Source organism: Calonectris borealis, chromosome 12, assembly GCF_964195595.1.
Source record: "Calonectris borealis chromosome 12, bCalBor7.hap1.2, whole genome shotgun sequence".
NCBI classification, from domain to species: domain Eukaryota; kingdom Metazoa; phylum Chordata; class Aves; order Procellariiformes; family Procellariidae; genus Calonectris; species Calonectris borealis.
In genome coordinates, this window is record NC_134323.1 from 1,427,699 (window position 1) to 1,455,241 (window position 27,543).

The 27,543-nt window shown below is 50.2% G+C and overlaps 1 protein-coding gene across 1 annotated transcript in view; it reads right to left on the reverse strand.

Annotated features, from left to right (window-relative positions):
* PLEKHG4 (pleckstrin homology and RhoGEF domain containing G4) overlaps positions 1-24,575 on the reverse strand; it is an 83,428-nt gene extending 58,853 nt beyond the window's left edge. The window contains exons 1-4 of the mRNA XM_075161214.1: positions 24,551-24,575; positions 20,756-20,856; positions 12,721-12,918; positions 3,139-5,308 (exon numbers count right to left, since the gene is read on the reverse strand). Of these exons, the coding sequence (XP_075017315.1) occupies positions 3,139-5,308; positions 12,721-12,918; positions 20,756-20,856; positions 24,551-24,575 (2,494 nt within the window). The remainder of the gene's footprint in view (positions 1-3,138; positions 5,309-12,720; positions 12,919-20,755; positions 20,857-24,550) is intronic.
* Positions 24,576-27,543: the final 2,968 nt, after the last annotated feature.

The window sequence follows — 27,543 nt, forward strand, 5'->3', positions numbered from 1 at the left end:
AGTCTCCAGACTACATACACCTTGCCCAAACAAACCTCTTCCCTAAGCTTCTGGGGCTCAGTTCAGATCTGCAGACCCCACCTCTCTCCGAACAGGCCCAAGCACACTGTTTGTTATTTGCAATCTGGGGCGGAGGCACTTACTAAAGCGGAAATTGTAGAATGCGGAGGATTACATCAAAAAGTAAATGGAGAACTGGGACATCTGAATTTGCCATGTTTGCAGGTTCCACCTTTCCCCGAGGTTAAGGAAGTGGTAGAGGAGGATTTGCTTGTGTGCATTTCAAAGAGACATTAGCATTTTTCTGCAAACTGCGCCGGCACCAGTATCATCTATGCTAACATCACGCAGTAAGAGGGAACGGAACGCCCTAACAGGTGCTACTGAATATGCCCCAGCATGGCTTTTCAGCCAATTTCTTGAGTATCAAGACATTTTCCACCCCCAAAATATAGGGATTCTTCCCAGAGCTGCAAAGTTTCAAAATTCACTTTCACTTAAAGTTAGTCATTAGGGAAAAAACAGCAGTTAGATTTTCTGTGAATGAAACCAGTGTAAATTTTAAGCCACCAACTCAAAACAGCTCACATTTGACCATATTTGTGTAGAAAACAAGCTCAGTTTGTGACTGGGAGTGGGAGGAAGGGGAGAGAGTTAAGGGACAAGGAAAAATCTGCAGACACAGCAAACTCAGATGCCCCAGTTCTGAATGTATATTTTGATATAATCTACAGTGTTTGCTATAACAAGAAAGCTCCTCCACCTCACATAGAGCAAATTGTGTGTCTGCCCACTACTATCAAGGTGTGAACTGTAGATCTGAATCGTCCCAGTAAAGCTTATGCTTTGCTGTTATTTATAGTTTAGGCAAGATACCCACGGTTTCCAATCATAGTAGCAAAATGACCCCAACAAGAGACAGTTACAGAGAATTTAACTTGCCTACAGAGTGACTGGCTGGGAGAGAAAAGTCCGTTTGTAGCACTGAGAGTAGGACATTTGCTTAACTTTGTAATTTTATCTCTGAATTATCTTATTATTATATCTCTGAGGGTTTAATGGGGCTAGATAAGGGGATGGCTTGTTTGGATCTCAAAGCAATCAAATGTAATTGAATGGATTAACCTTATTACAGTTCCAGCTATAGTGTTTAAGAAATACTCCCAGCATTAACAGATATCTGAGCTGTCCTATGCCTTAAAGTTTAGTTCGTCGGTTTAGGGAGTTTTCTAGTGATTTAGGTTGTTTCTTTTCCTTTACAAACTCTGAGATAACAGGTGGGGGTTTTTTTAAACTGCAATGCCGAAGTTTAACATCATCAGAATTGCGCCATGAATATGTCACTTATTTCAGCCAAATCCCCAGAAACATTTAAATTGTCTTTCATTAAAACCGAACTCCACACATACCCTAGAGGGGTCTGTCATTGCTGAAATCCACAGCAGCGGCCAAGACTCGTCCTGTGGAGCAGCAAGAACATCACACTTATCTCATACACGAGCTGGACCTGGCTAATTTTAGACAGAAGAGATGGGAACACCAAAAAAGCAGCCACTAGAGTCACGAGGAAAGTGTACACCCAGCACTCAGTGCAGCCCAGGTTTTCTGAGGTCCGGTCCTGTGCAAACATGAAGTCAAGCCAAGTTCAGCTTGGTCAAGGGAATGGACACCCTGGTATAATGGTTATTTATTGGCATACATCCCCCAAGAGCTACAGATAGGCAGAAGGTGACCTCTTTTTTTCCTGCTCACAGTGGTAGATGCTCAGAGACATGCACACTTCAGAAATAGAAACTTTTGAGCTGACCCCTCCATTTCACAGACGAGAAATGCTTGTCACTCCAGAAGTATCAGAAATGCCTGGCAACCGTGAAGTTGCCTAATTATGGAATTAAAATATTTTGGTGCAGGTGTCAATGAAATTTCATTTTAATCCATGGACACTTTAGCTCCATTAGGAGGTCACACTAAGGCATCAGGTACTTGACAAAGTAGCTGTGTTTGCAGCCAAATAGAGTAGTGCTGCAGCAGCGATGTAGGCTCTTATCCACACAGTTTAGGACCGGTGCAAGCGTTATACTGGCAGCCCGTCCCAAGACGACCAGCTCTCGATCTGTTCCTCCACAGGGTCAGACATGCTTTAGCAGTGCGGGTCTGTACCTCCAACCCTTTCAAGAGTCCTCACTCTAATATGGCAAGCCAGGTAATTTTCCTAGCCAGGGGTCTCGGGGAATGAGAGCTGTTGAACTGGAATGGCATGTTTCACCCGCCCCCGCCACACACACGCTTCTCGATGTGATCTGCATATCTAGCTACAGCTTTCCAGACTCAGCAGAGCTTGGCAAAGCCAACATCGTGTCCATGCGGTTACACACTGCCTGCCTACAGTCTGGTGCAAAAGGCAGAGAGACCTGGATTGCCTGTTCAATTCCTTCAAGCACAGGAACCCAGGCATCAAGAAGTCTGGGCAACACCTGCTTGAACATATCGTTTGAGTTGAAGTTAGATGCTTAATTTCTCTGTGCTCTCCCACTCAAGTTAAACAGCTCCTACCTGAACCATAACCAAGCCGAAGAAAGCACGCTGGAGGGGAAGCGAGGGAAGAGCAGGGAATCCCTCAACTCTGCAGTTTGCTGCTTACATCAGTCACCAGCACACATATTTGTTGATCTTCAGGTCATGTTACACAGCTAGTATTTTACTGTGGCATCCACTGCTGCTTCCTCTTGCCACAACTATCTTCCTAAAGCCAATTTTCAGCTATGAAAGACTTGTACAGTTAGACATTCTCTTCTCACGCATTCCTATTGCATGCATCCATAATATGCACATGATGAATGTAACGGGTGGAGGTCACCAGCAATCAGATTAACTGAAATTAAGTTTCTTACACTGGAACTTTGTTCTGTACCGATGTAAATTTGCAAAGAACTATTAAACAAAATACCTACAATAAACCCACCTGTGAAGAGAAAGCTAATTTCAAGCACAAAAATGACAACTTAATCACTTCCCTGTACTTTATGCTATTACCCCAAAGCCTCCCAACAGACATAGTTGTCAGTGGTACCTCCTGAGGACTTTCTTTTCGATCCATGTTATCGAGCAGAGAAACACACAAACATCCAATTGCTGTACCTTTAGGAGATGATGCCCCAGAAGCTGCTTCTTGGTGGGAGTGCAGAGTGGTGGGCTCTGTATGCCCCTCAGCGGGTCCCGAGGACAGTGGTCCAACCTCCAGTTCCTCTTCAATGGATTCCAGTGTTTTTAAGGCTATAGTCTTTGACTTTTCCCCATAAGAAAAACTTCCCTGGTTCTCCTCCCCTCCCTGCAAGTCCTGTACTGCAACACGCTCTGGGTTCAGCACAGAGTTCTCACCACTTTTACAGCCCTGGTTTTCTGCCTGTCTTTGTGGTTCCTCACACCTCTCTCCAGACCTCTGGGTTCTGAATTGACTTGAGCATTCTGCTTGTGCATCAGGGCCCATCAAAGAATCACTGTTATTTAATTGTTCTGCCGTCTGATCACCCTCTGCTGACAGAGCAGTCTGGAGTAGTATGGCTTCTTCAGTTTTCTTATGCTGACATGCAGAGACCTCTTGCTCTTCACCATCTGACAAGAGTCCATCTGTAGGAGCTTTGACAGAACAGTGACTATGACTAGTCTGAGTCTCATTTACAGTCAATATTTGTTCAATCTCTTTGACTTCCTCAGGGCTGTCCCTTCTTCCCAGCTCGAATTCATCCACTTCTCCTTGGTTCTGTTCTGCAGGATTTAATGGAGAACTAAGATTTGCTTCCTGATCGCTGCAGCAAGCACCAACTGCTCCTACATCTGCCATGTTCTCTGAAGAAGGAGAGCCTCTCTCCACACCTACATCTGAACTCTTAGGCACAATAAGCAATGTAGTGGCCTGGACTGGCACAACATTTTCACTGGCACTCTGGCAAGAAACATCAGAACCCTCCTTCAGTGTGCAATGTGGTCCCGAAGGTCCCAGGACAGACACAGGAGAGGGATCCACCTGTGTCACCTCATTTTGACCCTCGGTCAGTGGTTCTCCATGCCCTCTCAGTATCACCTCCTCTTTAGCAGGAGCAGCAGCAGCATCTAGATTTGTTTCTGGGCTCTGCTCTGATGTTTCAACACCAGGGTTTCCACTAGGACCATCACTTTTTCCTTCCACATTTCCAGGAGCACCAGGCATTTGAGCTTTACAGTTGACACCATCACCAGCACACACATCGCTGTAGCTGCACAGTGCATATCGCCAATCAATTGAGTGTTCGCTGCGGGTCTCCTGCTCTGCAGATGAATCTTCTGCACTGCAGGCAGGAGACTCGGCCACAGGAAAGCTATTCCCCATGTTTCCAGGACTACCTGATATCAGCTGACCTTCTGGAGACAGTTCTCCACGTGCCATCATTTTGTTGCTTTCCAACGGAATTACATTTTTGAGAACTTCTGTAGCAGAAGTCCTCAGAGTGTCCGTTTGACAGTGCTCCTTCTGCATAAGTGCTGACTGAATTAAGTTCTTGGAGTAGGTACTGTCTTGAATGACAATAAACCTGTGCTTGCCTTTAGACGCATTCACTCGTGTTCTGGGCTGAGTTAGATAATTTAAAGCTAGCGATTGGGTTAAAGAGCCTGTTTGTGGCCCAAACCTGGGCAGTGAAACTTCTGTCAGCTCAACGTACTCCCCTTCAAGGTCACTTTTCAAGTTCTCTTGAAGCATAGGACTTGTACACACACCATTGACAAGAGCTTCACTCAACTGGGGAGCTGTGCTAACAACCAGGTTGTCTCGATTTGGATTTTGTTCCTGTAGATACTGAGATCCTAGGTCTGGTGAACTGCACTCAGCATGGTCCATGGGGAGGCACAAAATTGAAGGTTCCTCTGTTATTTCTGGAGAGATGATATTGTTTTCAATTATTTTTGGTTTATTTATAAATTCAGGATTAACCACTTTATCCCAGGGGACACGAAATATTTTCTCATCAGTGGTTAGTAAACAATTTTCCAGTGCTATACCCATCCGCTCTCCATTGATAGTACTCAACCATTCCAGAGTAAAAATAGAGGTATAGGAAACTTCTGGAATCACGACTTCCTCTACATTATGCTTGTCTTTTGCCAAACATTTCAGTACAATCCGTGGAGACTTCTTGAGATAGGGGACCACCTGCAGGTAGAAGTCACCAGGCTTCAAGATTCGCCAGTCAACGGAAGCCAGCTGGACTACAATCTTCTCGTGAATACACAGGGGCCAGCCCTCATGGCGAAACAGCAAGCCACAGTACTGAACCTATGGAGAAAAGAAAAAGCATTTTCAGCATCAGGAACACATCTCAGCTCAAGCTTTTGCACAGGAGAGGTCCATGTTTCTCTTTCAGAGCTGTAGCAATAGAACAGTTGAATTTAGGGTCTTTGGTTATTAGTGTAAGGAAGTTTTCCATACTAAGGTCTTCTCTTTAAAAAGCAGAAACAAGAAAAGCTACCAACACAAACCACTAGCATCTCAGGATCTGAACATGAACCAACCGGCTGCCAGAAGCGTCAGCCCTGTTTTAAAGCTGGGTCAGCACAGACAGGCAGAGGTCTAAGCCCCAGAACCCCAGGGTACAGAAATCAGTTCTCACCTCTCGGTGCTCAAGCCGTGAGACCCTGTCTCTACCTCATTTCTGATTCATTAGGACCAACTGGATTGACCAAGAAAGTGAAAATTCAGATCATTCAGCATCCCCAACTGAGTGCCATTAGAGAAACGCAGGCAGACAGCAGTCTGCTTACAACACACGGACAAAACCCGCTGTCCTCAACTAAAGACCATCCACAGCCTTAACAGAGAAGGTGGCCAAATACTACGCATCATTTCCAGAGCATCCACAGTGAGCTCTAGGTTGTAGCAGGCACACTTGATATCAACCTGCCAGAAAGAGGTTGTAGATGCAGAAACCTCATTGCACAGGATGCTGCTAGTCAGCCTCGCAAAATGTCTTTTGTCTGGTGAAGCAGTGTTGGGTTCTTAGACTGAGGTCTGCTGGCAGGGAGGTAATGAAGAGCTTTGCTGATGAGGGAAGGCAGAATAAAATGCCAAGGTCGGTCTGAGGAATTGTTTTTATTCCCTAATGTGCTCTGCTGGAGTATGCAGCATGTCCTATCTAATTTTGGTTAAGCCAAATTGAAGAGCATGGAGCCAGGTAAAAAGCATCACTCACCTGTTGCTATCAAGAGCCTATACAAGACAGGTGGAGACGCGTCACATGGATGCAGCAGCAAGGGATGGCTGCAACCTACCAGCGAACGGAAGGAGATACAGCTAAGACAAAGCAGGAGAAAGGAGGCAGCAAATGAGGAAAGCATAGCAAGATCACAGAGAAAGAAGGCAGCAAGTCCCATCAGCAAGCTGCGAGGAACTACACTTAGCATAACAGGGACACTCAGGACAAGTCTCAGACAAATCCCAATCAAGTGAAAGAACTGAAGTTTCATGGCTGAGCCGACTTGACTCAATTATTTACAGCTTTATCACAACTTCAAAAAATAAAGTCACTGCTTTGAACTTGATTCTGTTGGGGTAAAGTAAGATTTAAATTGAGCCATGACACAAGCCATCAGTTTCATGATTAATTTCATCTTTCTCTGTCACAACAAGGGTTTAGATGGTATTCACCTGTATTAGATGCAATACTTAAATTAGAAAGCTGTCATCTGGAAGTCCAAAGACTTTAGTATTGGCAGCATTAGACTTCAAGTATTTTATCGTGTTTCCCTTACCTGGTCACATGGAAGTCTTGACAGAGAAAGCAATTTATAAAAATGCTGTATTCTGCAGGCCAGACAGATGAAAGAAAAAAATACTTTAATTCAAATATTTTGCCATATAGCAGAGAAACCACAGAACTGGAAGGGACCTCCTGGATCCTCACACACCTTGAAACAACAGGTAATGGCATTAAGTAATTTCTTTCCTATGTTCATCAAGCTTTACCTTCAGCCCAGACAGGTTTCTTATCCTCACTGTACCTGATGCAAAGTTACTCAGAGGCTTGGAAGCTCAAAACATCCTTCAGATTCAATAATTCCTCCTCCTCAGCTTATTCTCTGGATGTGTTCCCATTACTTAAAATTATTAAGCCATGTCACATCACCTTAACACATCTCCCTTGATCATCTCTTAGGCCTGCCTGAAAAGCCTCCTTGGTGAAGCCTTTTTTTTTTTTTAAAAAAAAAAACAACCAAACAAAAAACCAAAACCAAAAAACAAAACACATTTCCTTGTTCCACTTTTTCAATGTGCAAAGCATTGCAAAACACTGTGTATAATGGCACCAATACTTCCCAACTGTGCCAGAAGCATCTCTTAAAGTTAAGATCACACTTGTCTTCCAGTCATGCCCCGACAGTAACCCAGTCACCTGCTAGTTTTTCTTTCCAAACTGATGAACCCCAGTTCACAACAGAAATTCTGCCTATTACTTTGTCGAGGCACGTGCTTGCCCTTTGAATCTACCATTATAAAAACTTAAGTACAAAGTTTTAGAGCTCATCTTGTGCAATACACTTATCACCCTCTTCCTCCTCCTCCTCCATGTTATTGCTGGTTTCATCACAAATATCTGTCATATGCATACTCTTACTTTTTATGCCAAGGTCACGGATGAGAAGTAATGTGTGTCTCATGACTCCTGCCTCCAACTCAGCTTTCACTGCAGTACAGACACCCTCCCTTTCACCAGTTTGTTACCCATCTTGCAATACTTGCATAAACCTCCATCCCTTTGACACAGTAATTAATTTTCCATATGACTCCATAATAAATCCTTTACGGAAGAGATTAGACGACATAACTTTTCTCTCCAGAGAGAGCTGGTTTATGAAAAAGGCTAGTCTTACAATACCTGCTATGGCGCAAACCACATGAAAAAACATTATCCAATTTTTAATGGGTCAGTTAATTCAGTCCTTGCTCAGTGCATGTTGTGGTACGGTCAGCTTGTTCTCTGTATTTTGTTACTAGCCCTGACTTAACAGATTCAATAAAAATCCCCGTTATCAGGCATTGAGCATTACATGGTAACTTCTTCCATATTCCAGGATGGAGACCAGCCAGTCCCTTCCCTTCAACATAGTCGATTCCGTATCTATTTCGGTCACAGCAGTTTTATTTCTGTTCGCTCAGTGCAACTGCCTTACTGTTGTACCTACATACTGTATCACTACTAAACTGAATCTTACTTTAGTTGTCATTTGTTTGAAAGATCATATTAATATTACCTTTATATTCTAACCTTGAACGCAGAGCAACTGCCCCCTCCCTTTCTTTCTTTAATAATTTAGAATTAAAAACACACAGTTGCCTGTACCTCCCTGAAAGGCACAGGGAGCTAAGCTTTGCAGTCTTATGTTCTCATGCTTTCTGATCTCTGAGACACAGATGCCTCTACACCAACTATTCCCGTTCTTGAACAGCATGGCTGAATTCAGCAAGCCAAGACCTCCTCTCACAGCACACAGTTTGCAGAAGTTGCCACTGGCTTCAGCAAGTGTCAGGCCATACGTACTTCACTGACTTCTCCATCAAGCTCAAGACCCACACAGCACCTCGGTCAATACAGCTTATATCTCTTACAGTAAGTGCCCAAGCCAAATATTTTGTACACAAGGTTTTAAACAAAAACAACGTGCTATTTTCCAGAAGAGACTATACAATTGCACCTACACTAGACCACATCAACCCTTCTTCTGCCATTAGAATATTTCCTAGTAGGTACATTAAGGCCATCTGTACCAAGGGCCTTTGGGGGGAAGAAGAGGCAGACAAAAAAAAAAAAAAAAAAATCAGTTCCCAAACTACTACAAATACTTTGTATGACTGAAAAGTGAGAGACACCACCAGCAGTAGCATAAACATAAAGCTGAATTCCATCTGCACCTACTTGACACAGTTTCTGTTAAAACCTGGATGCAGAGTAACCTATTTGGGGGCCATTCGTACTTTAAGAAATCCAAAACCCAACCTCACTGCTTAGATGACCTGCCTGCCTACTGACTGACCGACAGACAAGTGGAAGAAAACTCAGCAATAAAATCACCAAAACCAAAATGCAGAACGCATTGAAGTTCCTGAAAAACCCTACAAAGCCACAGTCTAAACTGCAGCAAGAGCTAGAGTAATGTCCAAGCAGAATGTAAGTCCTTCCATAGCCTAAATATTTCAGAGTTTTAGAACTTCAGAAGTGAAGCATCCTCATGCTGCTCCCGCTCCACAAAGCACCTTCAAGGGAAGATTATGTGAAGAGGCTTATTTCAGTTGTTTTAACATTTCACTTTGAGGCTCAAGTATTTGTTCTTCTCATGTCCAATCACTAACGAGCCAAACCAGGCTCATCAGAGGAGTGCCAGGAACAGACTCTACGCCCGGCGGTTGCAGCCAGGAATAAAGCTGCCTCTAAAGAAAGAGCTGGGCACCAACGACAAAGATGGCACAGAGGTAGTAGCTCCTAGAGCTACTGGGATGGCTGGGCTGGAACAGACCAACAGTCCATTTAGCTCAGGATGTTATCCGAAGGCCAAGGGCAAAATCAGGTTTCTTACTCTGTGCTGAGCAGAGACAGACCCCTTGGCACAGCCCTCCACATACCCCTCTCCAGCCCCTGCAGATCACGTACAGGCTATTGGTTTTAATATGCCAAGCTGAAGCCTATGATCTTGTCTAATACTTCACAAAGCCACTTACACATTTGTCACTGCAGAGGCTGGGTGGGGAGGGCAGAATATAGCTCTCAAGATTTCCTACAGTAGTCATTCAGACAGGAGCTACTTCTTTTCCCTTTAGTGTGTTTAGGAAATGCTTACATGGACCAGCTGAACTACAAACTAGGGAGGAAACATTGCTTTTGTTTAGACTTTCTAAAAAGCAGACGAAACTTTTAAAGAACAAGTAACAAGAAATAGTCCCGTGATTTCAGAGAGTGAAGAGAAAAGAAGGGGCACACAGTGCGGGTTTGGGGGAAGAGGAGTCGTCCACAACAAATGAAAGAAAGAACTTGAGCAATGAAGATTCAAACAAGCAGACTTCTAAATGAAATATGGAATAACCTGGGCCCACTCTAAAGGTAGTACAAAGTACCTAGAGCTTCTCCCTTGATCTCCCTGTATTGCTACTCTGAAAGCGCAAAAATCACGAGTCAAGGCCGCAAAGCAAGGAGGAAAGGCTCAAGGCATCCAGCTGTGCTCTTTGAGAGGCCTGTGCCTGCACTCTGCCTCTTGCTGCCCACTCTCCCAGACATTTCACACCTCAGCAAAAGCCCCTGATACCTAATGCCAAGCCCTGGGCAGCCCCTCACTGGAGGTGGCTGCCCCACCACCCCCACCAGCCCTGCACCTTGTGGCTCCTGGGCAGGCCAGGGAGTGCCAGGCAGGCCCCCAGCCCTCCCATATTTCTGGGCCTGTGACAGGAGGGTGGTTCCAAGCACGGCACCTGCCCCTGCACCACCTCCCTGAACAGTGCTGCACGCATAGGACTGCCCCACCATACTGGTTTCCCCTTCCAACAGGCCACCTCAGCCACCACCAGCCCCCTTGCCTCCATGTCCCCCAGCCCCGTGGTCCAGGCCAGCACCCATGGGGGGCCATCAACACACTGAGCCCCTCCAGGGCCCCCTACTCTCACCTCTCCCACCTGAGGGCCCCTCGCCCTCACCTCTCCCCGCCTCAGGGCCCCCCAGGGCCCCCCGCCCTCACCTCTCCCCGCCTCAGGGCCCCCCGCCCTCACCTCTCCCCGCCTCAGGGACCCCCAGGGCCCCCCGCCCTCACCTCTCCCCGCCTCAGGGCCCCCCGCCCTCACCTCTCTCCGCCTCAGGGACCCCCAGGGCCCCCCGCCCTCACCTGTCCCCGCCTCAGGGCCCCCCGCCTCAGGGCCCCCCAGGGCCCACCGCCCTCACCTCTCCCCGCCTCAGGGACCCCCAGGGCCCCCCACCCTCACCTCTCCCCGCCTCAGGGCCCCCCAGGGCCCCCCGCCCTCACCTCTCCCCGCCTCAGGGCCCACCACCTCAGCACCTCCTGCTCCAACAGCCCCTGGCTCAGCCAAGACCACCATGCCCATCGAGGCAGCCCCATGCTCCTATTGGCTGCTGCAGCCTCAACTGACCTCCCATTGGCTGCCGGGCAGCACAAGGCCCTCCCTGCCACCACACCCCTGTCCCACAGGGGCCTCGGCCCGAGGGCAGCCACGGCCTGTGGTGGGTGCGTGGCCTCACCAGCCCCTGCCCGGCCGCCCCAGGAACAGCCCCCCTCACAGCCCAGCAGACCCCCTCGCTGGCACCCTTCCTGCGGGTCGCCCCGTCCCTGCCCCGAATGTCTTCCCTTGGGAGAGCAGCACTGCGGGCCCAGCGAGCCGTGGGGGCAGAGGGCCGCACCGAGTGGCGGGCTCCGCTCGCCAGCCAGGCTGCTGTCCTTCCCTCCCCTCCACCACCTCACCTGCCCAGGGCACTGCCGGGCGCCTGGAAGCTGCCGAGATCTCGGGGAGTGGGGAAATTGCTACCTCGCCTCCTTCGGTGAGGGAGGCGGTTTGGGGAAAGCCGTGAAACGTCTTGCAATAATTGCCGGTTTGTACAAACTAAAAGCCTTTTGTTTCTTTAAAGGGGAAAACCACGCTATGCACCATCGCATTAGAAACTGCAGCTAGCTAAACCGATGGAATAATTCCTATTTGAGTGTCCAGGGTGAGAGACAGCAGCCCCCCAAAATCCTTACGCACAACCTTGGATCCTCCTGTATGGGCTCGCAAAGACATGGCCGGCACCAAGCTGGAGGCTGTGACAACGCAGCGGGACAAACACTGCACCAAAACACTTTCAAGGTGACCAGCTCCCAAGGGTTGTTACATGGATCTATTGTATGTGACGGGTGTTCCCCCCCAGAATTTCACCTCCTTGAGACAAACGAGTAACTGACTATTTCAGCTTCTCTTTAATATTTTTCCTCCTCCCAGAAGTCCCTTACCCTCCACCATGAGGACTTCTATTGAAAGCCTGGCCACACACACCCTCTAGGTTTAGAAACAAAAAGACTAGAACAAACCCTAGATTTAGGTTGTTGGGGTTGGTTGGGTTTTTTTTTTCCATATTGCAAACTTTGAGCCAAGTTTGTGATGGAGGCATTTGACTCATCGTTTCTAACATTTTAGACTCCCAACAGTAAAGCACGTTAATCTTGGACTCGTTCTGGCAGTAAATGTAACGTGACTCCTTGGGGCTACTGAGCCTTGCGACCGTTCCAGCAACCATCAAAGGGGAGCCGGAGTTCTGGGAAAAACACCGACTGGCAGCACTTCACCACGCACGTCCTCCTGCCAGCGGCAGGAGCCCGACAGCTTCATCCACAGGGCCAGGGAAGGGAAGGGCTGGGGTTAGAAGCCACCCGAGTCAGCCATATCCAGCAAAAGCTTCGCTAAGCCTCTTCCTCCGAACCCCTTAACCTTCTGTTTGGTGTTCCTGGTTACGGAAGGCGAGGGCACCGCTCCACATCTGATCTCTGCACAGTTAAACTTCGATAACAATTTCTCAACTGTTTCCTAATTGTCTGCCTGCCCTCCCACCTAGGCTGCCGTACACATGGCACTTTTTGCCAGCTGTTTTACACACGAGAGTAGAAAGTAGAAAGAAAGCTCTCCAAGACAGCCTTCGCAGGCCTTAGAGAGCATGATGTACTCACACAGGCATCCTGCTGAATGCACTGCAGGATGTGCTTGGCTGGAATCAGGAAGTCTATGAGGTAGCGCAGTCCATCCCCACGGTACGTCTTCTCCACCACATCAAAAACTTGGCACAGAACAGTGGCTGCGGTAGCCTCAAACGGAGGGTAGAGTACTGATAACGTACTCTGAATGCAACCGTCCAGCGACTCCGAGTCCTGCCAAGAGAGAAAGCATTAGCGGTACCACGGCACGATACGCCCCGGTGCCCTGACGAGCCCTACACCCAGGAGCGCAGCCATCTCCGAATGCAGGAGGAGAGAAGATCAAAGGAGCAAACTGCTGTCCTTTCTAGTTTCTTTTGGCACTGGCGATTTCAGGTAAACAAAAAAAAGCTCTCCCAAAACGCGAGTGGAGCGCTCGCAGAGCGCTGTGCACAGCGGCGAGATTTCCCAGCTTTTGCTTACGCAGCAAGTCCTTCTCCTGACTGCGCTGGGTGGGGCTGCTATTAAACCATTACCGCAGCACGTGAGTGCGTGCGCGCGAGCGAGAGTATCATGGGGTGGACGGATCTGCAGGCCCTGTGTTTCGGATACCCAGGGCTGGAGATGCCGGCCCATTACATTAAAGCCCAGCGTTATGCTCCCCAGTGGGCTAAGGGGACTTGCAGGGGCAACAGTTGGGCTGAAGCTCCTCAGCCTGCCGCGCTCTGAAGACCCTGCACAAGTTAAGCTGCCGGAGCTGTTTGGTACTGGGGAAAGCCGCTCACCAGTGCAATTCCTCATTATTCAAAGCTGTTTGCCTCTCATGAAAGGCTCACTCTGGCAGCCAGGAATTTTCTGCAGTGAGAGATGCCTCACAAGAAGATCGGCTGACTGCGTGTGAACAGCGTTGCCTTCGGTGCCTGAGCACACACATCGATACGTAGGATGGCCGTTTCCTGCCCGGGGATCAGGCGATGAATTCCCTACTTCCACCTTCATTCGGGAGAGCCTGCCAACCAGAGCCTGCCCACGGACCAATTCCAGTGCAGAGGCCAAATTCTGATCTATCGCATGGGTGTAAATCAAGAGAGCTTGCAATAAACAAAAAAAACCCAAAAAAACCACACCAATCTGTACACATCTGGAGAGAGGACCAGGATCCCTCCTTTCCTTTCTATTTTAGAGGGGACCCCTCTGGCTAACTTACAGCCAGTGGGAGTGAGTTTTGCTATAAAACCAAATGAAAGTTTACTCAGGTGTCTGGCCAGATCCTCATCTGATCTAAATCCACCTCCCTTCACCAGAGACAAGAAAAGCATTTCAGCCGCTGGCCCAGAAGCCCTACAGCCTCCTGCAGAACAGGAACAGCTGCATGGACATGCCTGAAAACATACCTCAGTCCCACAGCAAGATTGGGAGAGAAACTTAAACAAACCAGTGCCACAGCAGCTTATGTTGCCACCGGGGAACAGCAGGATGAAGGGATCAGGAAGCAGCAAACCGTTTCACTGCTTCCACTCTGAGGGAGCACATGTTCATCGCTCCAGATACCTCCGCTGGCTTGAGAAAATGCAAGCGTCTCAGAGGAAGTCTAAATCAACCTGCAGAGATGATGCTCCTCACACAAGCTGTCCCACCTCTCGCAGCTACCCAGCTCAACGATCTTTAAATTCCTCCTTTAGAGGGTTGGGTGTTTTAAGCACAATATAAACTCCCTGCTCTGTTGTAAAGCCTTCCTGTAGGACAGCCTGCGGGTTTGCACAGGAGAGATGAGGTCGCCCAGGCAATGCCTCCACAATCCCTGCCTGCACCGAGCTGGGAGAACGCGGGTGACAGGCAAACCACACACTGCCCGTGGCACGGCACCGCTTCATTACTTTTTCTGCTGTTTCTCCTGATGTCAGCAACACGCAAGGCGAAATGGCAGCAGGCTCCTGAAGTGTCTGCAACTCTTCTGAGAGACCAGCTGCCTCCTGCAATACCCCTCAAGGTCAATGCAAGCAGATAAACAGAGGTTAAGGAGCTATTTTTCATATTCTTAACCCAAGGACTCAAAAAGCAGGAGGCCTGTGTGCACACTTCCGAGTGTTGAATGCCAGGACCAAGTATTTAACCCTAATCCTAAATAGGCTGTTTTAAACAAGCTTCTTTCCACCCAGAAAAGAATGATCTAAAACCCCAACTTTTATTCCATTAATTGAAACGGAAAGCCTGGAGATTCCCAGGCACTTCCGTCTCTGCAGGAACAGGTCTTCAGAGAAAAACTTCCAGATTGTGGAGGTCAAGAAAAAACTGCTGAGAGCTGACAGCCTGCAGCACAGTTCTGGTCAAGACCACCCCCACGCAGGGTGCGAGGGGAGGACTCAGCAGAGTTCAGGAAATATAAGAAGAGAAAGTAAACCAATAGGAACTGTGCGTTGTACAGACCCAAAAGGACAGCCTAAATAAGAAGTCTTCCCTTTACATGGTATCCTGGACCTGCTAAAAAAGGCATGGAGAGGGCTGTAGGGTAGAGAAATGGGTACCAAGCCCAACATGAAGCCTCTCACAATTGGACATATTAATGATATTGCTAAATATTGATAAAACACGCTGAACATTACACATCGTTCCTCTCCAGTGCTCTTGTGAAATGACAGAGAGGCCAAGCGCAGCCAACTGAAGGCGAGCGCAGCTCCAGTAACCTCTGTTGACACCAACCTGTCCCAGCAAGCGTCTGTGCCCTCGTCAGATAAAACTGGCCTTCACGCAGGTGCTCTCCCACCCGGCACCAGCTGCCACAGAGAGCCCAGCCAAGTGCTTGGACACACCATCACAGAGCGTTACTGCTAGTAGTGTTTGACATCAATTTCCCTCTGACCCGCCACAGGTTCAAAATCTCAGTCAAAACCAGCTGGGGGGGTTCTGTCCTGTCTTCTGTCCTCATACCTCTTCCCCTGCTTAAGCAAAATTCTTTCAGATATCAATCGCCCCCGAAATGAAATTAGTTACGTTTACTATTGCAAATAAAACAAAGAAGTCAAAATATTTGCACGAGTCAGTGCATCGCTTTAAGGTTCTCACACCATTCCTGCTGCCTTAGCAAAGCCTTCACAAGACAATTATTAACATTGGCACCGAATCAAAAATCCTTTATATGGTTAAAATAAACCAAGTCATATATTATCCTTCCTTTAGTAAAATACAGACTAACCATAGCCTGTAGCCATTGCAGAGTTCAGCCTTAGCACAGAGGCTCTCTCTCTCTCTGGCTAGACTATACCACAGAGCCATGATAGCTGTGCGGGCTTTGAAGGGACAGAGAAAAGCTTTCAACCCCTAGAAAGAGGAGATGTTTTCACCAATCTCTGCTAATTCCACATGAAAAGCCCCAAACAGAGGAGCAAATTCCCACATCCCATCGTGCTGCACATGATTGTAGCACCAGTGTCCTTGGGCAGCTACAGAACAAGGACGGATGCAGCCTCCGTGTGCTACAGATGAACACGGAGGCCACACCACTTTTCAGTGCTCCCACCCACCCAGGATGGTCTCCCAGGAATAGGTCCTCCCCGGGTGGAGGGTGAAACGTGGCAGAGCCTCAGAAGTCACCTTGAAACACAGAGGGTGAAACATGGCAGAGCTTGGAGCCTGCAACAGCAGCAGATTCACCTCCGATCATGGAGTCATTAAACCAATTCACAATCCTAGGGATGGGGCTGCTTATTTGTACTAATTAACTTCTCAGATTGCAGAGTGGCCTGAGGAAAGGGCCTCACTAAGGGCTGCAAGAGGCCGCATGGTCCTGCTGTTTAATGCCGGAGTGCCAACGGCCAGCCTCACACATCTAGCCTGCGGGCAGTGCCTGCTGCCACACACGTGGAGGAGCCGTGGTTTGGAGGCACAGGGAACTCGTACGAACCAGCTCGAGACAGCAAGAGAGGGAGATAGCATCCTGCGCTCCACAGGCTGATAAACCTGAAGTTCTACCTACAAACCACATCTCTTATCTCAAACAGGCGATGCAACCCCCAGCAGGCATGAGGAGAAACCTCTGCGTCCCAGGATGAGGGGACAGTGCCTAGAGAGGAAGAGAACAAGCTAAACCAACAAGGATCCAAGGAGAGGGCGCTCCTGCCCCGGCACACTTCCACTTCAGCCAACACACAGCAGCCCCCGAGAGCTGGCAGAGCCCAGCACAGGAGCCTCCTGGAAAAAGCAGCCTCCTCCAGGGACTGCAAATTTCAGGCTTCCCTGTCTCCAACAGTATTGCCACATCCCCCCCACGGGAAAGGTCCTGGACACTTGCTCTTTTTCAGCCACCCAGCACAAGGGCAAACAGGAGTGCTTTCCAACCGAGCCAGAGAGCATCTCCCCAAGCAAAATGTGTCTTGGGACTCGAATGCTTCTTTGTCAACAAGCACGGGAGGACCTATGAACTCCAGCTCACTGCCGTCGCTCTGCCACACACTCACCACACCTCCCAAAAGAGAAACACGCTTTTAAAATAACTCCTCTATAAATCAAGGCGCTAAATAAAGCCCAGGTTAAGGTCACGTCCGGCCATACCGGCTTTCACTGCTCCTCAACTGGGAGCCGGCTGCCAGTGCAGGGGCTGGAGCACAGAGAGGGAAGAGGAAAGCAGCACGTGGGGGACGGGATGGGCTCTGTGTGCAGAGCTGTGTGATGGAAACAACCCAGCGTAGTCCCACCCAGGAGGGCAGGGGAGCAGGGAAAGCCCAGGAGGGCTTCACAACTGGCAGAAGGCTTGGGTCTGAGTGGGGGCAGAAATGAGCGGGGTGCTCCCCCCGCCCCCACCAATATAATGGGAGCCACAGATGCTGTGAAGTGAATAGAGGGATAAAGATTGTGGTGGCAAAGCTCTGCTGCTCAGCCCTAAGTGCCCTTCTCCCCATCACAAAGTGCAGCAAGAACCGGGAGTCAGGGAGAGATGAGGTTACGAGTGCCTGGGCAGAAGCCCCAAGCCAGGACTAACAAGCAGGCAGCAGGAGGAGGAGCCCAGGATCAGTTACAACCCTGCTCAGGGGACATGTCTACCTCTCCTGGTGCAAGGAGCCACTGCAGGATGGGAGAGGAGCCTGCCAAGAGGCATCTAGAGTAACCAGGAGCTTCTTGGGCTTTTCTAGGTGCACCAATTGAATTTTCTGCCTACCTTTGTGGGCCTGGAGAGAGCTATGTAGCAGCTGCAGCCACTGGGAACTCCTGCCATGCTACATTTCTTTCTGACTCAGGACTCAACTTCTTCCTCTTTGGGACCTGCTGCTCATCAATTAAGACTGAACCCTGGAGAGCCTCCTACGGGTTTGGAGAACAAGAAGTCAGCCTGCCCAGGGAGCAGAGAGAAGATCCCCAGGGCTACACACCTTGCGCAGCATCAGAATACCTGCGCTGTCCCAGCAAGCGCCTGGGACAGCAACTCAAGTAGCTTGGGACAACACAAGTCGGTGCAGGAAGGGCTGCAACGCTGCTGGACCCACCTGGGCCCACAAAACCTTGGCAGCATTTTCCCTACAACTCAGCCAAGCACCTTGCTGAGAAGTCAGTGTCTTGCTCAAAAGAATTTTGTCTACAAAAAGTTGAGTCTTGGTCAAGAAGAACATGAAGAAGAGGCACAGATCTTCCCTGCTGACAGCCCAGATGCTGTCTGAAGACTCCTAAAGACCATCAGCGTGGTGAGGCCAGACTAACTGTTTGACTAACCCATGGCAGACAACACTCCTTTCTAGTGGGCTGGACTGGCCCATGTAACATGCTGAGGATTCATCTTGCAGGAGGAATTTAGCTAAAGGATCTGCAGTTCTGCTCTGAGAAACCTAGACCTCCGAAGTAGGAAACTACATATCCCAACGTGCCCCAGTTAAATCCAGCGCTTGCTGTGGCTTGGCAGAGCAAGGAGCATAGCTGGGCGGTGGCGCAGAGCTCGGAGAGGCTGCGAGCACAGCGAGCGGTGCCCGTGGTACGCCCAGCTCTGAGTCACCGAGCGTCTCGGCTCCCGCTCAGCAGGGAGGTCTTGCCAGGAGCTCCCACAACTTTCCCCTCTTTCTGCCGGCTGCCCAGAGCCTGGCCACATCCTGCATGCACCCATTTTCTCCCCGCTTGCCCAGGTACTGACAGACAGTGTGAAGGCAGGACAGAGGAGACCAGACTCTGCAAAGCTGGGGGGGAAGAGATGACCCAACCCTCCCACACCCCAGAACTGGGAAGTAGAAATAAGAGAGAAACTGGGAAGAGGCAGAGCTCCAAGCAGCGCAGCGCCTGCCCGAGGCCCCCAGCCAGCTTTGGGACTGGGGGAAAAGGAGCACACAGCAGGCACTGAGCAAGGCCGGGTTAGCTGGTCCCTCGGCCAGCAAAGGCTGCCGTGCTGTGCCGCTTGGCTGGGGCCGCTCAGCTCTCAGCTGACGTGAGAAACCTCATTTCCAGTAAAAACAGACCTCTGGGCTTTCCATGAAGCCTTTCCACTTTCTGACACAAAGCTGAAAGCCAGGCCACTTTGCCTTTAAAAACGAGACATTTCTCCATTCAAAAGGTCCTTGGCTAAAATCAAGGCTTGTTTTTCTGACAAAATTTGAGATTTCCCACTCCATTTCTGCAGGGAGGAGAACCCTCCCAGCCCCATTTCCTGAGCCGCTCTAATCACAGCGGCAATGAGTTCAAGAGAGAAAAATCTTCCCAGAGCAAGTGCCAGCTCCCCCCTCTGCTGCTCGCTCCGAGGCTCAGGGGGAGGCTGGGAGGAGGGCGCCTGCCTTCGGCACCCTGCCTGCCTCTGGGTGTTTTTGCTAAAATAATGTACTATTAAGTGGTGCGGCTATAGAGGTAGGCATTCACACTGCTGTAATTACACCACCTTCCTGTGAGATAACCAGGAACGGCCCTACCTGCTCTTTGGGCTATTGTTTCAGGCTTTTCAGGGAGAAAAGCACAGCACCCAGTTCCACTTGGGAGGAAAGTGTTTGCAGTCTCACCCAGGCCAGCTTCACTCACGGGCTGTACCTCCGAAAGCAAGCTGCCTTCTGCATGCCACTGTGGGATCCCTTGCACGGGGCACGGCTGTAGCCCAGCTCGGCTCCCCAGCCGCTGGGGCAGGCAGGACGGCTCCGCAGCCTGTGGATAAACCAGCTCCTACAGCCTTGCAGGGAGTGGTGCTCTGCAGACGGAGCTCGGAGAATCATTTCCAGATGCCTCCCCCTGTTCCCCTGGCCCTTCTCCGGGTTGACGCGGCTGCGGCAGCCAAAGCAGCTCCTACTGGGCAGCGTGCGGGATTATCATTCCAGGCACTGCAGGAAAACAAGCGCTTGGAAGCGATTAACTCATGATCTCTCATTTAATTAAACAAAGGGAAAAATGATGTATTTGCTTTTCAGCTCTGAAGTCCCGCTTCTGCGCATGCTGTAGGTCTGGGCATGCTCAGCCGGAGAAAGGCAGGCCTAAAGCTGCGTGATCCCCCCGCCAGTCCAGGGCTGGTTTGTTTTCACTCAAGGGGGACATCCCAGATTGTTTTGAAAGCAAAGCGTGACCTCCTGCGAGCCTCGAGCTTTGCAGCTAGTGCGCAGCTGCATCAACGCCGTCCTCATGCCAGGGCAAAATGCAGGCAGCAGTAGAGGGCGGAGGCAGCCTGGTGCAGGCAGCCACGTCCGCGCTTTGCACAACACTTCAGGTGGTTGGGCGTTGGCATATGGCAACATGACCAGCAACAGTCACCTGGGCCTGCTCCCCTGCCCGAGAGCCCTGCAGCCCAGCGGGATGTTTACGTGGGTCTGATACAGCAACACAAGAAGCAAACCTGCCCTTAACGTACTCAAACCCCGATATTCACCCTTGCCAAAGACATATCCTGGTCCTTCGGGGAGGAAAGCCTGTGCACCTGGAGAAGCAGGGCCTTCCCCAGCCCTTCGCTCACCCGTGCCCCCAAGGGAAGCCGACGCACGGGGCAGCTTGCACAGCAAGCTCTCTGCTGTTCGGCCATCGCCTGACCAAAGCTGCTCCCCGAAGGAAACGGCATCACGTGCATTCGGACACAGCAGTCCGGCACCTTTTCCCACCAGACCTCTATATTAACGTTACTCCTCTCTACCCTTTCCTTTAGGTTTTCATACTCCAGGTTCTCTGGAGCAGGGCCTGTGGCTTTCTCCTTTGCCTGTGCAACACCCAACACATCAGAAAAGCTACTGACAACTGCGGAACAGATTAGAGAGGTCAAATTGGGGATGAAACACTGACCCACAATCCAAGAAAGTCCTCTTATAGCCAGAGAGGAGCAAAACTGGGAAATGGAGATTTCCCAGCCTTTCCTTGCAGGGAGGTGTCCCGCTCGTAACTGAGCTCTCAATGAACAGAGCAGAAGGTAGGTCTTACCCAGAGCAAGGAATGAGCCCTGCTTCCAAAGGCCTCTTACTTTCCATTAGCAACAGATCAGGGAGATGATATAGGTGTTTAAAGGGCATGTGAGAGAACAAACCAAAGCCCTGTCCTTAAACAGACATCTTCCAGCTGAAACGAGGGCCTGCAAGTGGATGAGGAGAGCTGTGTATAAAACACTGTCCTACAGCTGGAGACCAGCTTGGTTTTGTTTAGTTTAATCAAGGGATTAAGTCCTTAATCTGAAATAACTGTCTAAGCACCGATTTTTTTAAAAATATCATTGGCACAGATCTAACCATGCAATTAATTAACAAAGCTGTACTTAACGTGATGCAAAGCTCTGGGCACTTTTAAAACACCCTTTGCAAGCAACAGACTCATGCTGGAAGCGCGTAAGCCCAGCGTTAGCTGCATATACTTCCCCACCTCCTTGAGACCCCCCCAGGGCAGAGCTGCACCCTCTTCACTCCCACCACCAGACTGCACGGGCTGCCCTGGCTTGGGCATCAATAGTCTGGCCATGGCACCATACTCCATGGTCCAAGCCAGGGATCTCCACGTTCAAAGTATCATGTTCCTACAACAGGCTTGGACAAGGCTTGCTAAAGCCTGTTAGATATCACGGACAGAGCCAAGAATTTCCCAGGCCACTTCTACACAAGGCAAGTCCTGGGACATTACAGCAGACTCCCTTTTTTTACAGGGCTTTTCTTGCAAATGCACTGAAAAAAAAAAAATCTTTCTCTTTGCTCAGAAATTGCCTGAGCTCATTCATCTTATTATTAGTTACAGTATTTGCTCCACTCTCAATTTCAGGCATTGGCATCCATCTCACAAACCGACCTGAGCAGCAGCATCTTCTAGCCCTTACCATTTGTGCCTAACACCTACCAAACAACAGGGCACTCTAGGCAGATGAAAGATTTGTTTATATCAGCCAGCTATAAAATACCTTGGGTAACTTCTTAGCCAAAGAGGTCAGCCCATTTTAACACCTTCTCATCAGAGGCATTAGGCCATAGCCAACACCTTGTGTTCAGACACCCATCTGGGGGCATCTTACAACAGATGGGCAGCCTCCTGTGCTCAAAGAGAAAATTATAATCCTTCAGCAGGACAGCTGACGAGTGCCAGAAACGATCTTCACAGGGTCAGCATTTAGATTATTACTTATGGGCCAGCTTTGCACACGTTCTGAGCTCAAGGCTGCGGCTGGATCACGTTCAGATCCCACCCCTTCCTCTGCAAGGTGCACGAGCTGCCGGACAGAGTCCCTTGGGGCCTGGTGAAGTCTCCATCTCTTGCAACCTCCGTAATTGAGTGTGGACGCCACTAAGAAAAGATCGTATTGTAGTTAAAAGAGAGCTCAGATGCCTCCTCTGAGGAAGAGGCTGTGAGGAAGGATGAGCCAGAAGGACAAAGCAGGCAGCCCAGAGATGGCCATGGCTATGCCAGCTCAGCCCTGGGCCACCACAAGAAGCATCAGTCTTCTGATGTGCCCCCCAGGGAGAAGTGCTCCTGGTCAGAGGGACCCAGATTTGCTCCAAGAGTCTCCAGGCTCGCTGGGGAACACACACACGCTCTCCCGCCCCTGAGCAGCCAAGCCTGGGACTTGCAGTCGGATGAAGACATTTCCCCTATATTCAGATAGAGTGCTAAATGCATGCCTCCTGGAAAGCTAAGTAAATCAGTCATAAATTCAGGGCATTGCTTTTACTAAACTCCCGAGTTAGAAAGGAGTAAACACAGGCTTTTAAAGCTACTCCCTTTATAGCTTTTTTTTCAAACAGAAAACAGTCTCACGTGTCCCATTATTTCCATACATATCACAGGAGGGTGGAGATTTAACTAGCGATTTCTAAAAGACATCTTTGTGCACAGAAGGGATGTATGCCAAAACGTGGGTGGTTATAAGCCCAAATACAAAGGAGAATACATCCACAGGCATTTTTCCCCTTGATCCATTAACGGGTCTGCATACCAGCCTCCTGAGCGTATGAGAAGGACCTTGTTCAGAAGGTAAATGTATTCAGAAAGATGACAACAGGCAGCAAATAATCCACATCCATTAACCATGTTGGAGACTCAGCAGCGCTAGGTTTTTGTTGAGAGTCACTGAGATTTGACAAGCAGCCTCAGGGAAGGTATCCTCCTGATGGAACCTGCTCAGGAAGCCTCGCAACACGGTCTCCTGCGAACACTGCCACACCTAACCCAGGCTGCGAAGCTCAAGGTGGACACCTAGCTCAGATCATCAGAACTCCTGCAGCTTTTCTTCCCTGCACCATGCAAACCACCATCCACCCACGGCATCGCATCCCATTGCAGGTCACCATAAGGCCCCATGGAGCCTCCCCTCTACCACATCCACTGATGCCCAGCAGGAGCCCATGCAAGTCTTTGCCTGGTCCCCATTGGTCTTCAGCTGAGCCATTTGATTCCATTCAAATCAATGGCTGGTTGCACCAGCTGGAGCAAGGGTTCATCCCGGGCACCCCAGACTGATGGCAGGATGGTAAATTTGAGCAGACAGAAAGACTTTCAGATTCATTCTGTGCTCCTTTGATCTTGGAAGTTTCAACTTGGTGTCCAGCAATGCAAAAAATGGGATACGTACGAAACCAGCCAGGAGCACTTACCACAAGAAAGGCCCCATTTTTTTGTTCATTTTATAATGAAAGACTAGGCCAGCCAACAGAGATGAGGCACTCTGTGCAGCAGAGAGGTATTAGCATGGTCAAACCTTCAGAGTCAACAAGGGCACGTCCATTTGCTTCTCCGAGTTGCAAGCCAGGTATCACGAGTGGTGTAGAAAGCATGGCACAGAGCATCCCACCACCAGAAGCGGGCAGCTTACCCCAGCAGGCTACCCTTGCTTTTTATTGCTCCTCAGTCAGCAACACGTCCGATCCTGGTGCTACTAGTTGCTTTTTCAGACCTTGGCTACATTGAGCTCTGCAGGACAGGAACAGGGGCGTCCCACATGGGTAGAGAGCCAGGAATAGGAACAAAAGGTGCTCTGATATTGAGTGCCCACAGGTGGGTTGAGTTTATAGCCTCTGCAGAAGACACCTTGACTTTTTTTAACAGAGATTTTTCAGCTCTTTGTTACTAAAAGGGCCTGTAGCCCCTGTGACTGTGACTTCCACCCACACTCAGCACCGATGCTCAGTTTTAGGCGGCGCTCACAGTCTATAGGACGGTTCAGTTTTGCACAGTTTGGTCACAGACAGGGTTATGTTTGAGGTGAAGCTGGAGAATTAGGCTCTGGGAGCTGAGAGGCCATGACTCTGCTATAGTATTTAGAGGCAGACATGCTGGCTGGCTATCTTTTCTGAAGCGATGAGCAGCAAGACGCTCACAAGGCTCCCACGTGATGTCTTCTGCTAACTTCCCACCAAGGAGCAGGGCTGACTGCACGCGGGGGCAGATGGCCAGCAGCACGGCCAGAGGTGGTTATGCTGTGGGATGCCGATTTTCAGAAAATAAGTGCCAACACTCAGCGTACAGTCCTCCTTGGACACCTGCGGCATCTCGCCATAAACACTTGCTGTTTGCATTCCCACCTGGTACTAGAACACATTTCGTGAATGCTGGGCAGAGATGCATGGATGCAGCTGGCCTGTCACCTGCATTTAGCCATTATTTTCATTGCTACAATGAACAGCATGTTCACCTGCCCAGCGTTTTTTGAAAGAAACTGGGCATTAAGCACAAGTTGTCATCCTTGTTACCCCAGAGAAGATGCTTTCAAACCACGTCCATGTGCTCAAGATTACGTCTGTGGGCTTTGTCTGTGTTCCAACATCTTGCTCATGGCTTTGGCACAGAAATAAAGAAAGAAGATCCCCAATGCTCAAAGCTCTTTGTAATTCCCAGACTCATTTCCTTCCCGCCCCAGGAGAAGACATAACCGGAGGATAAAAGAAAGACTATATTTTCTGCTGAAACCTCTCTCCTGCCAGCACAGAGGTGCCACCTGAATTTCTCTGCAGGAAGACACCAGCGTTTGCACATCTTGTGATACACACAGGCCCCGCTCTACATGTCTGCGTGATGACTAGAGACTTGAAGCATGCCACCATATGAGAGGAGCAGCCCAGGCAAGTCCAAGACGCACAGTTGCAGGAGCCTTGCTGAATTCATGTGCTGGGTCCACAGTGCCCCAGCTACCATGGAAGAGCAGCAGCAACCACCCTAGCAAGGGTGGAAAAGCAGCCCTGGGCTCCCTGGCCAGCTGCTGCAGCTTGAGCAACTTCCCAGAGAGGAAGCTATCCCTCACAAACTGGGGATGGAGGCTGGGAACCAGACCCCCGCACAGTGCAGTGGAGGAGCGGGGCTATTCCTCGCTTTGCCTCCAGCCAACCCACCCAAGAGCACAGGGTTTTGCACCTGCTTGGATGAAAACTACTCCTCAAGTGGGGCGGACTATGGTCTTTTGTACGCCTTGACCATCTCCTGTGCCCCGTCCAGCAGCAGGTACCAGGCAAGGTGAAGCCCACTCCTTCTCCCACAGAGGAGAAATCCCTACCGGGGAAGAAGGGCAGACCCCAGCCACAAAAGCCACGATGGGATGAGGAGGATAGACAGAGCCCAGCCAGGCTCCTGCCTTGCTCGCACCATGGGGTTTTCACAGCTGCAAAAGTCAGTTCTAGCGGAAGTGGGCTACTTTGGCCTAAAGTACCTTACACATTTGGTGCTTTAGGCGTCCTCCAGCTGCACTAACCCTATGTACCCATACACACACCGCATCATTCATAACACTGAAGCATGACAGACACCCCGTGAAGAGGAATCACCTGCTTCATACAGAACAGGGCAGCCAGCAGTCGCACCGTGCCAGACTCCCATCAGGAGCCAAGGCTCTGAGAGCCCTGCGGACTGCCAGAGGCCATGGGGAAGTCTCATGCAGGCCAATAGACTGACCCATATTTACTTAGATCCAAATCTTCTGCCTGCAGGGTTTGGTTGATTCACCAGGACACCAAAAACTCAAGTCAAACAGAACAGCTTGGAGCTACAGTCACAACTCAACCGCTCATGGATCACACCTCCCAAAATGCAGACTGGTCTACCACGACGTTGAGAATGGACACCTGCGACAGACTGCAGGTAACTGCGGTGTGGCCAGTGCCCATTGCTGGCTCTGTGGCAGCTTGGCCTCTGGTTCCTGCTCCTTGCAGCTGCCTAGCCTGAACTCAGCACCCGAGGCACACGATCCCTCCTCCGCAGTGATGCACGGTCCTTGCATGCCCACAACCCAACCGTGGCACCCGGGCTTGCCATGACACTGCTCCACACAAAGGCCCTTGCTTCAGACAGCTTTTGCATCACACATTAGAACAAGGTGAAGGACCCAAACTGGGGATGAAGCACTTGGGAATCAGAAAGTCACCTCCAGCTTGCAGAAGCAGAGTAGCAGCAGACAGTTTCTGCCCCAGGTCTCCCAGAGCAGAGCTTCACAAGCACTGCTCCAGCCCCCATGGCAAAATGCAGCCCATGGGACTGCAAGGGATGGCACCCACCCTGCACAGCCCCAAACAGCGCACTCCTTTTATTTCAACCTTATGCAATAACCAGCATAGACCAAAAATTGCCAGGAACACACTAGGCATGGGGTGAAGGAAAGAGCTCTCCTGACTGGGGAAGTAGAAGAAGTGAGATGCCTGCAGGCCTCCACAGCAGGATGGGAGAGGAGAGCACACCACAGCTCTGACATAGGCACGTGAGGGTACAGAGAACCACGGGGTCCTCAACAGAAGAGCTGGAGGGTGGCAAAGGGAAGAGACATGGGTCCATGGGCTTAGCTCAGGCTGGAGAAGCCAAAAGTTAGGCAACTCTTCCTTCAATGAAAGCCGAGCTTCTCCAAGCCCAGAAGCTGAACTTTTAAGAAGGAGCTGAACTACTGGCAGGCACAGCAGCAACGCTTGTCCACCTCACGGACTTTGTTCCTTCTGCTGTGAAGAAGCAGCCCGTCACACAGCAGGACATGTCCAGGAGATTTAGGGCTGCTGGGCACACGGATCCCAGCCTGAGCCCAGGAACAAACCATCAGAAGCCAGACTGGTGCTCAGTGGGATCTCACCACAGGCCTAGCGATCCCTCAAGCCTTTGCCACCCCAGGGCTGGGCACCTCTGTTTGCAGGGCAATGCCAGCGGGGCTGGGCAGTGGACTGCCCGGCAGCCACTCCCAAGGAGACAGGGTGCTCTGCTGCCCGGCTGGGCTCGCCGGTCTCTTCCCTCCCCAAACAAGAATCCCCACGTGCAGAACTTGACACTGAAAGGGAGAAACCCCCACCCAGCTCCAGGGGTTTCTCTGAATGCCTGGCTGCCCACCCTGGGCAGGAGAAAAGCCGCCGATGCTCTCCCCTTCCCTGGGCTCTGCAAGGGGACAGTGCCCACAGCCCCGGAGCAGGATTGGCAAAGAGCGAGGGCAGGAGGGGAGCCCAGCATCTGGGCAGCCTGAAAGACAGGGCCCTGCCTGACCTGCCCCATCCCAGC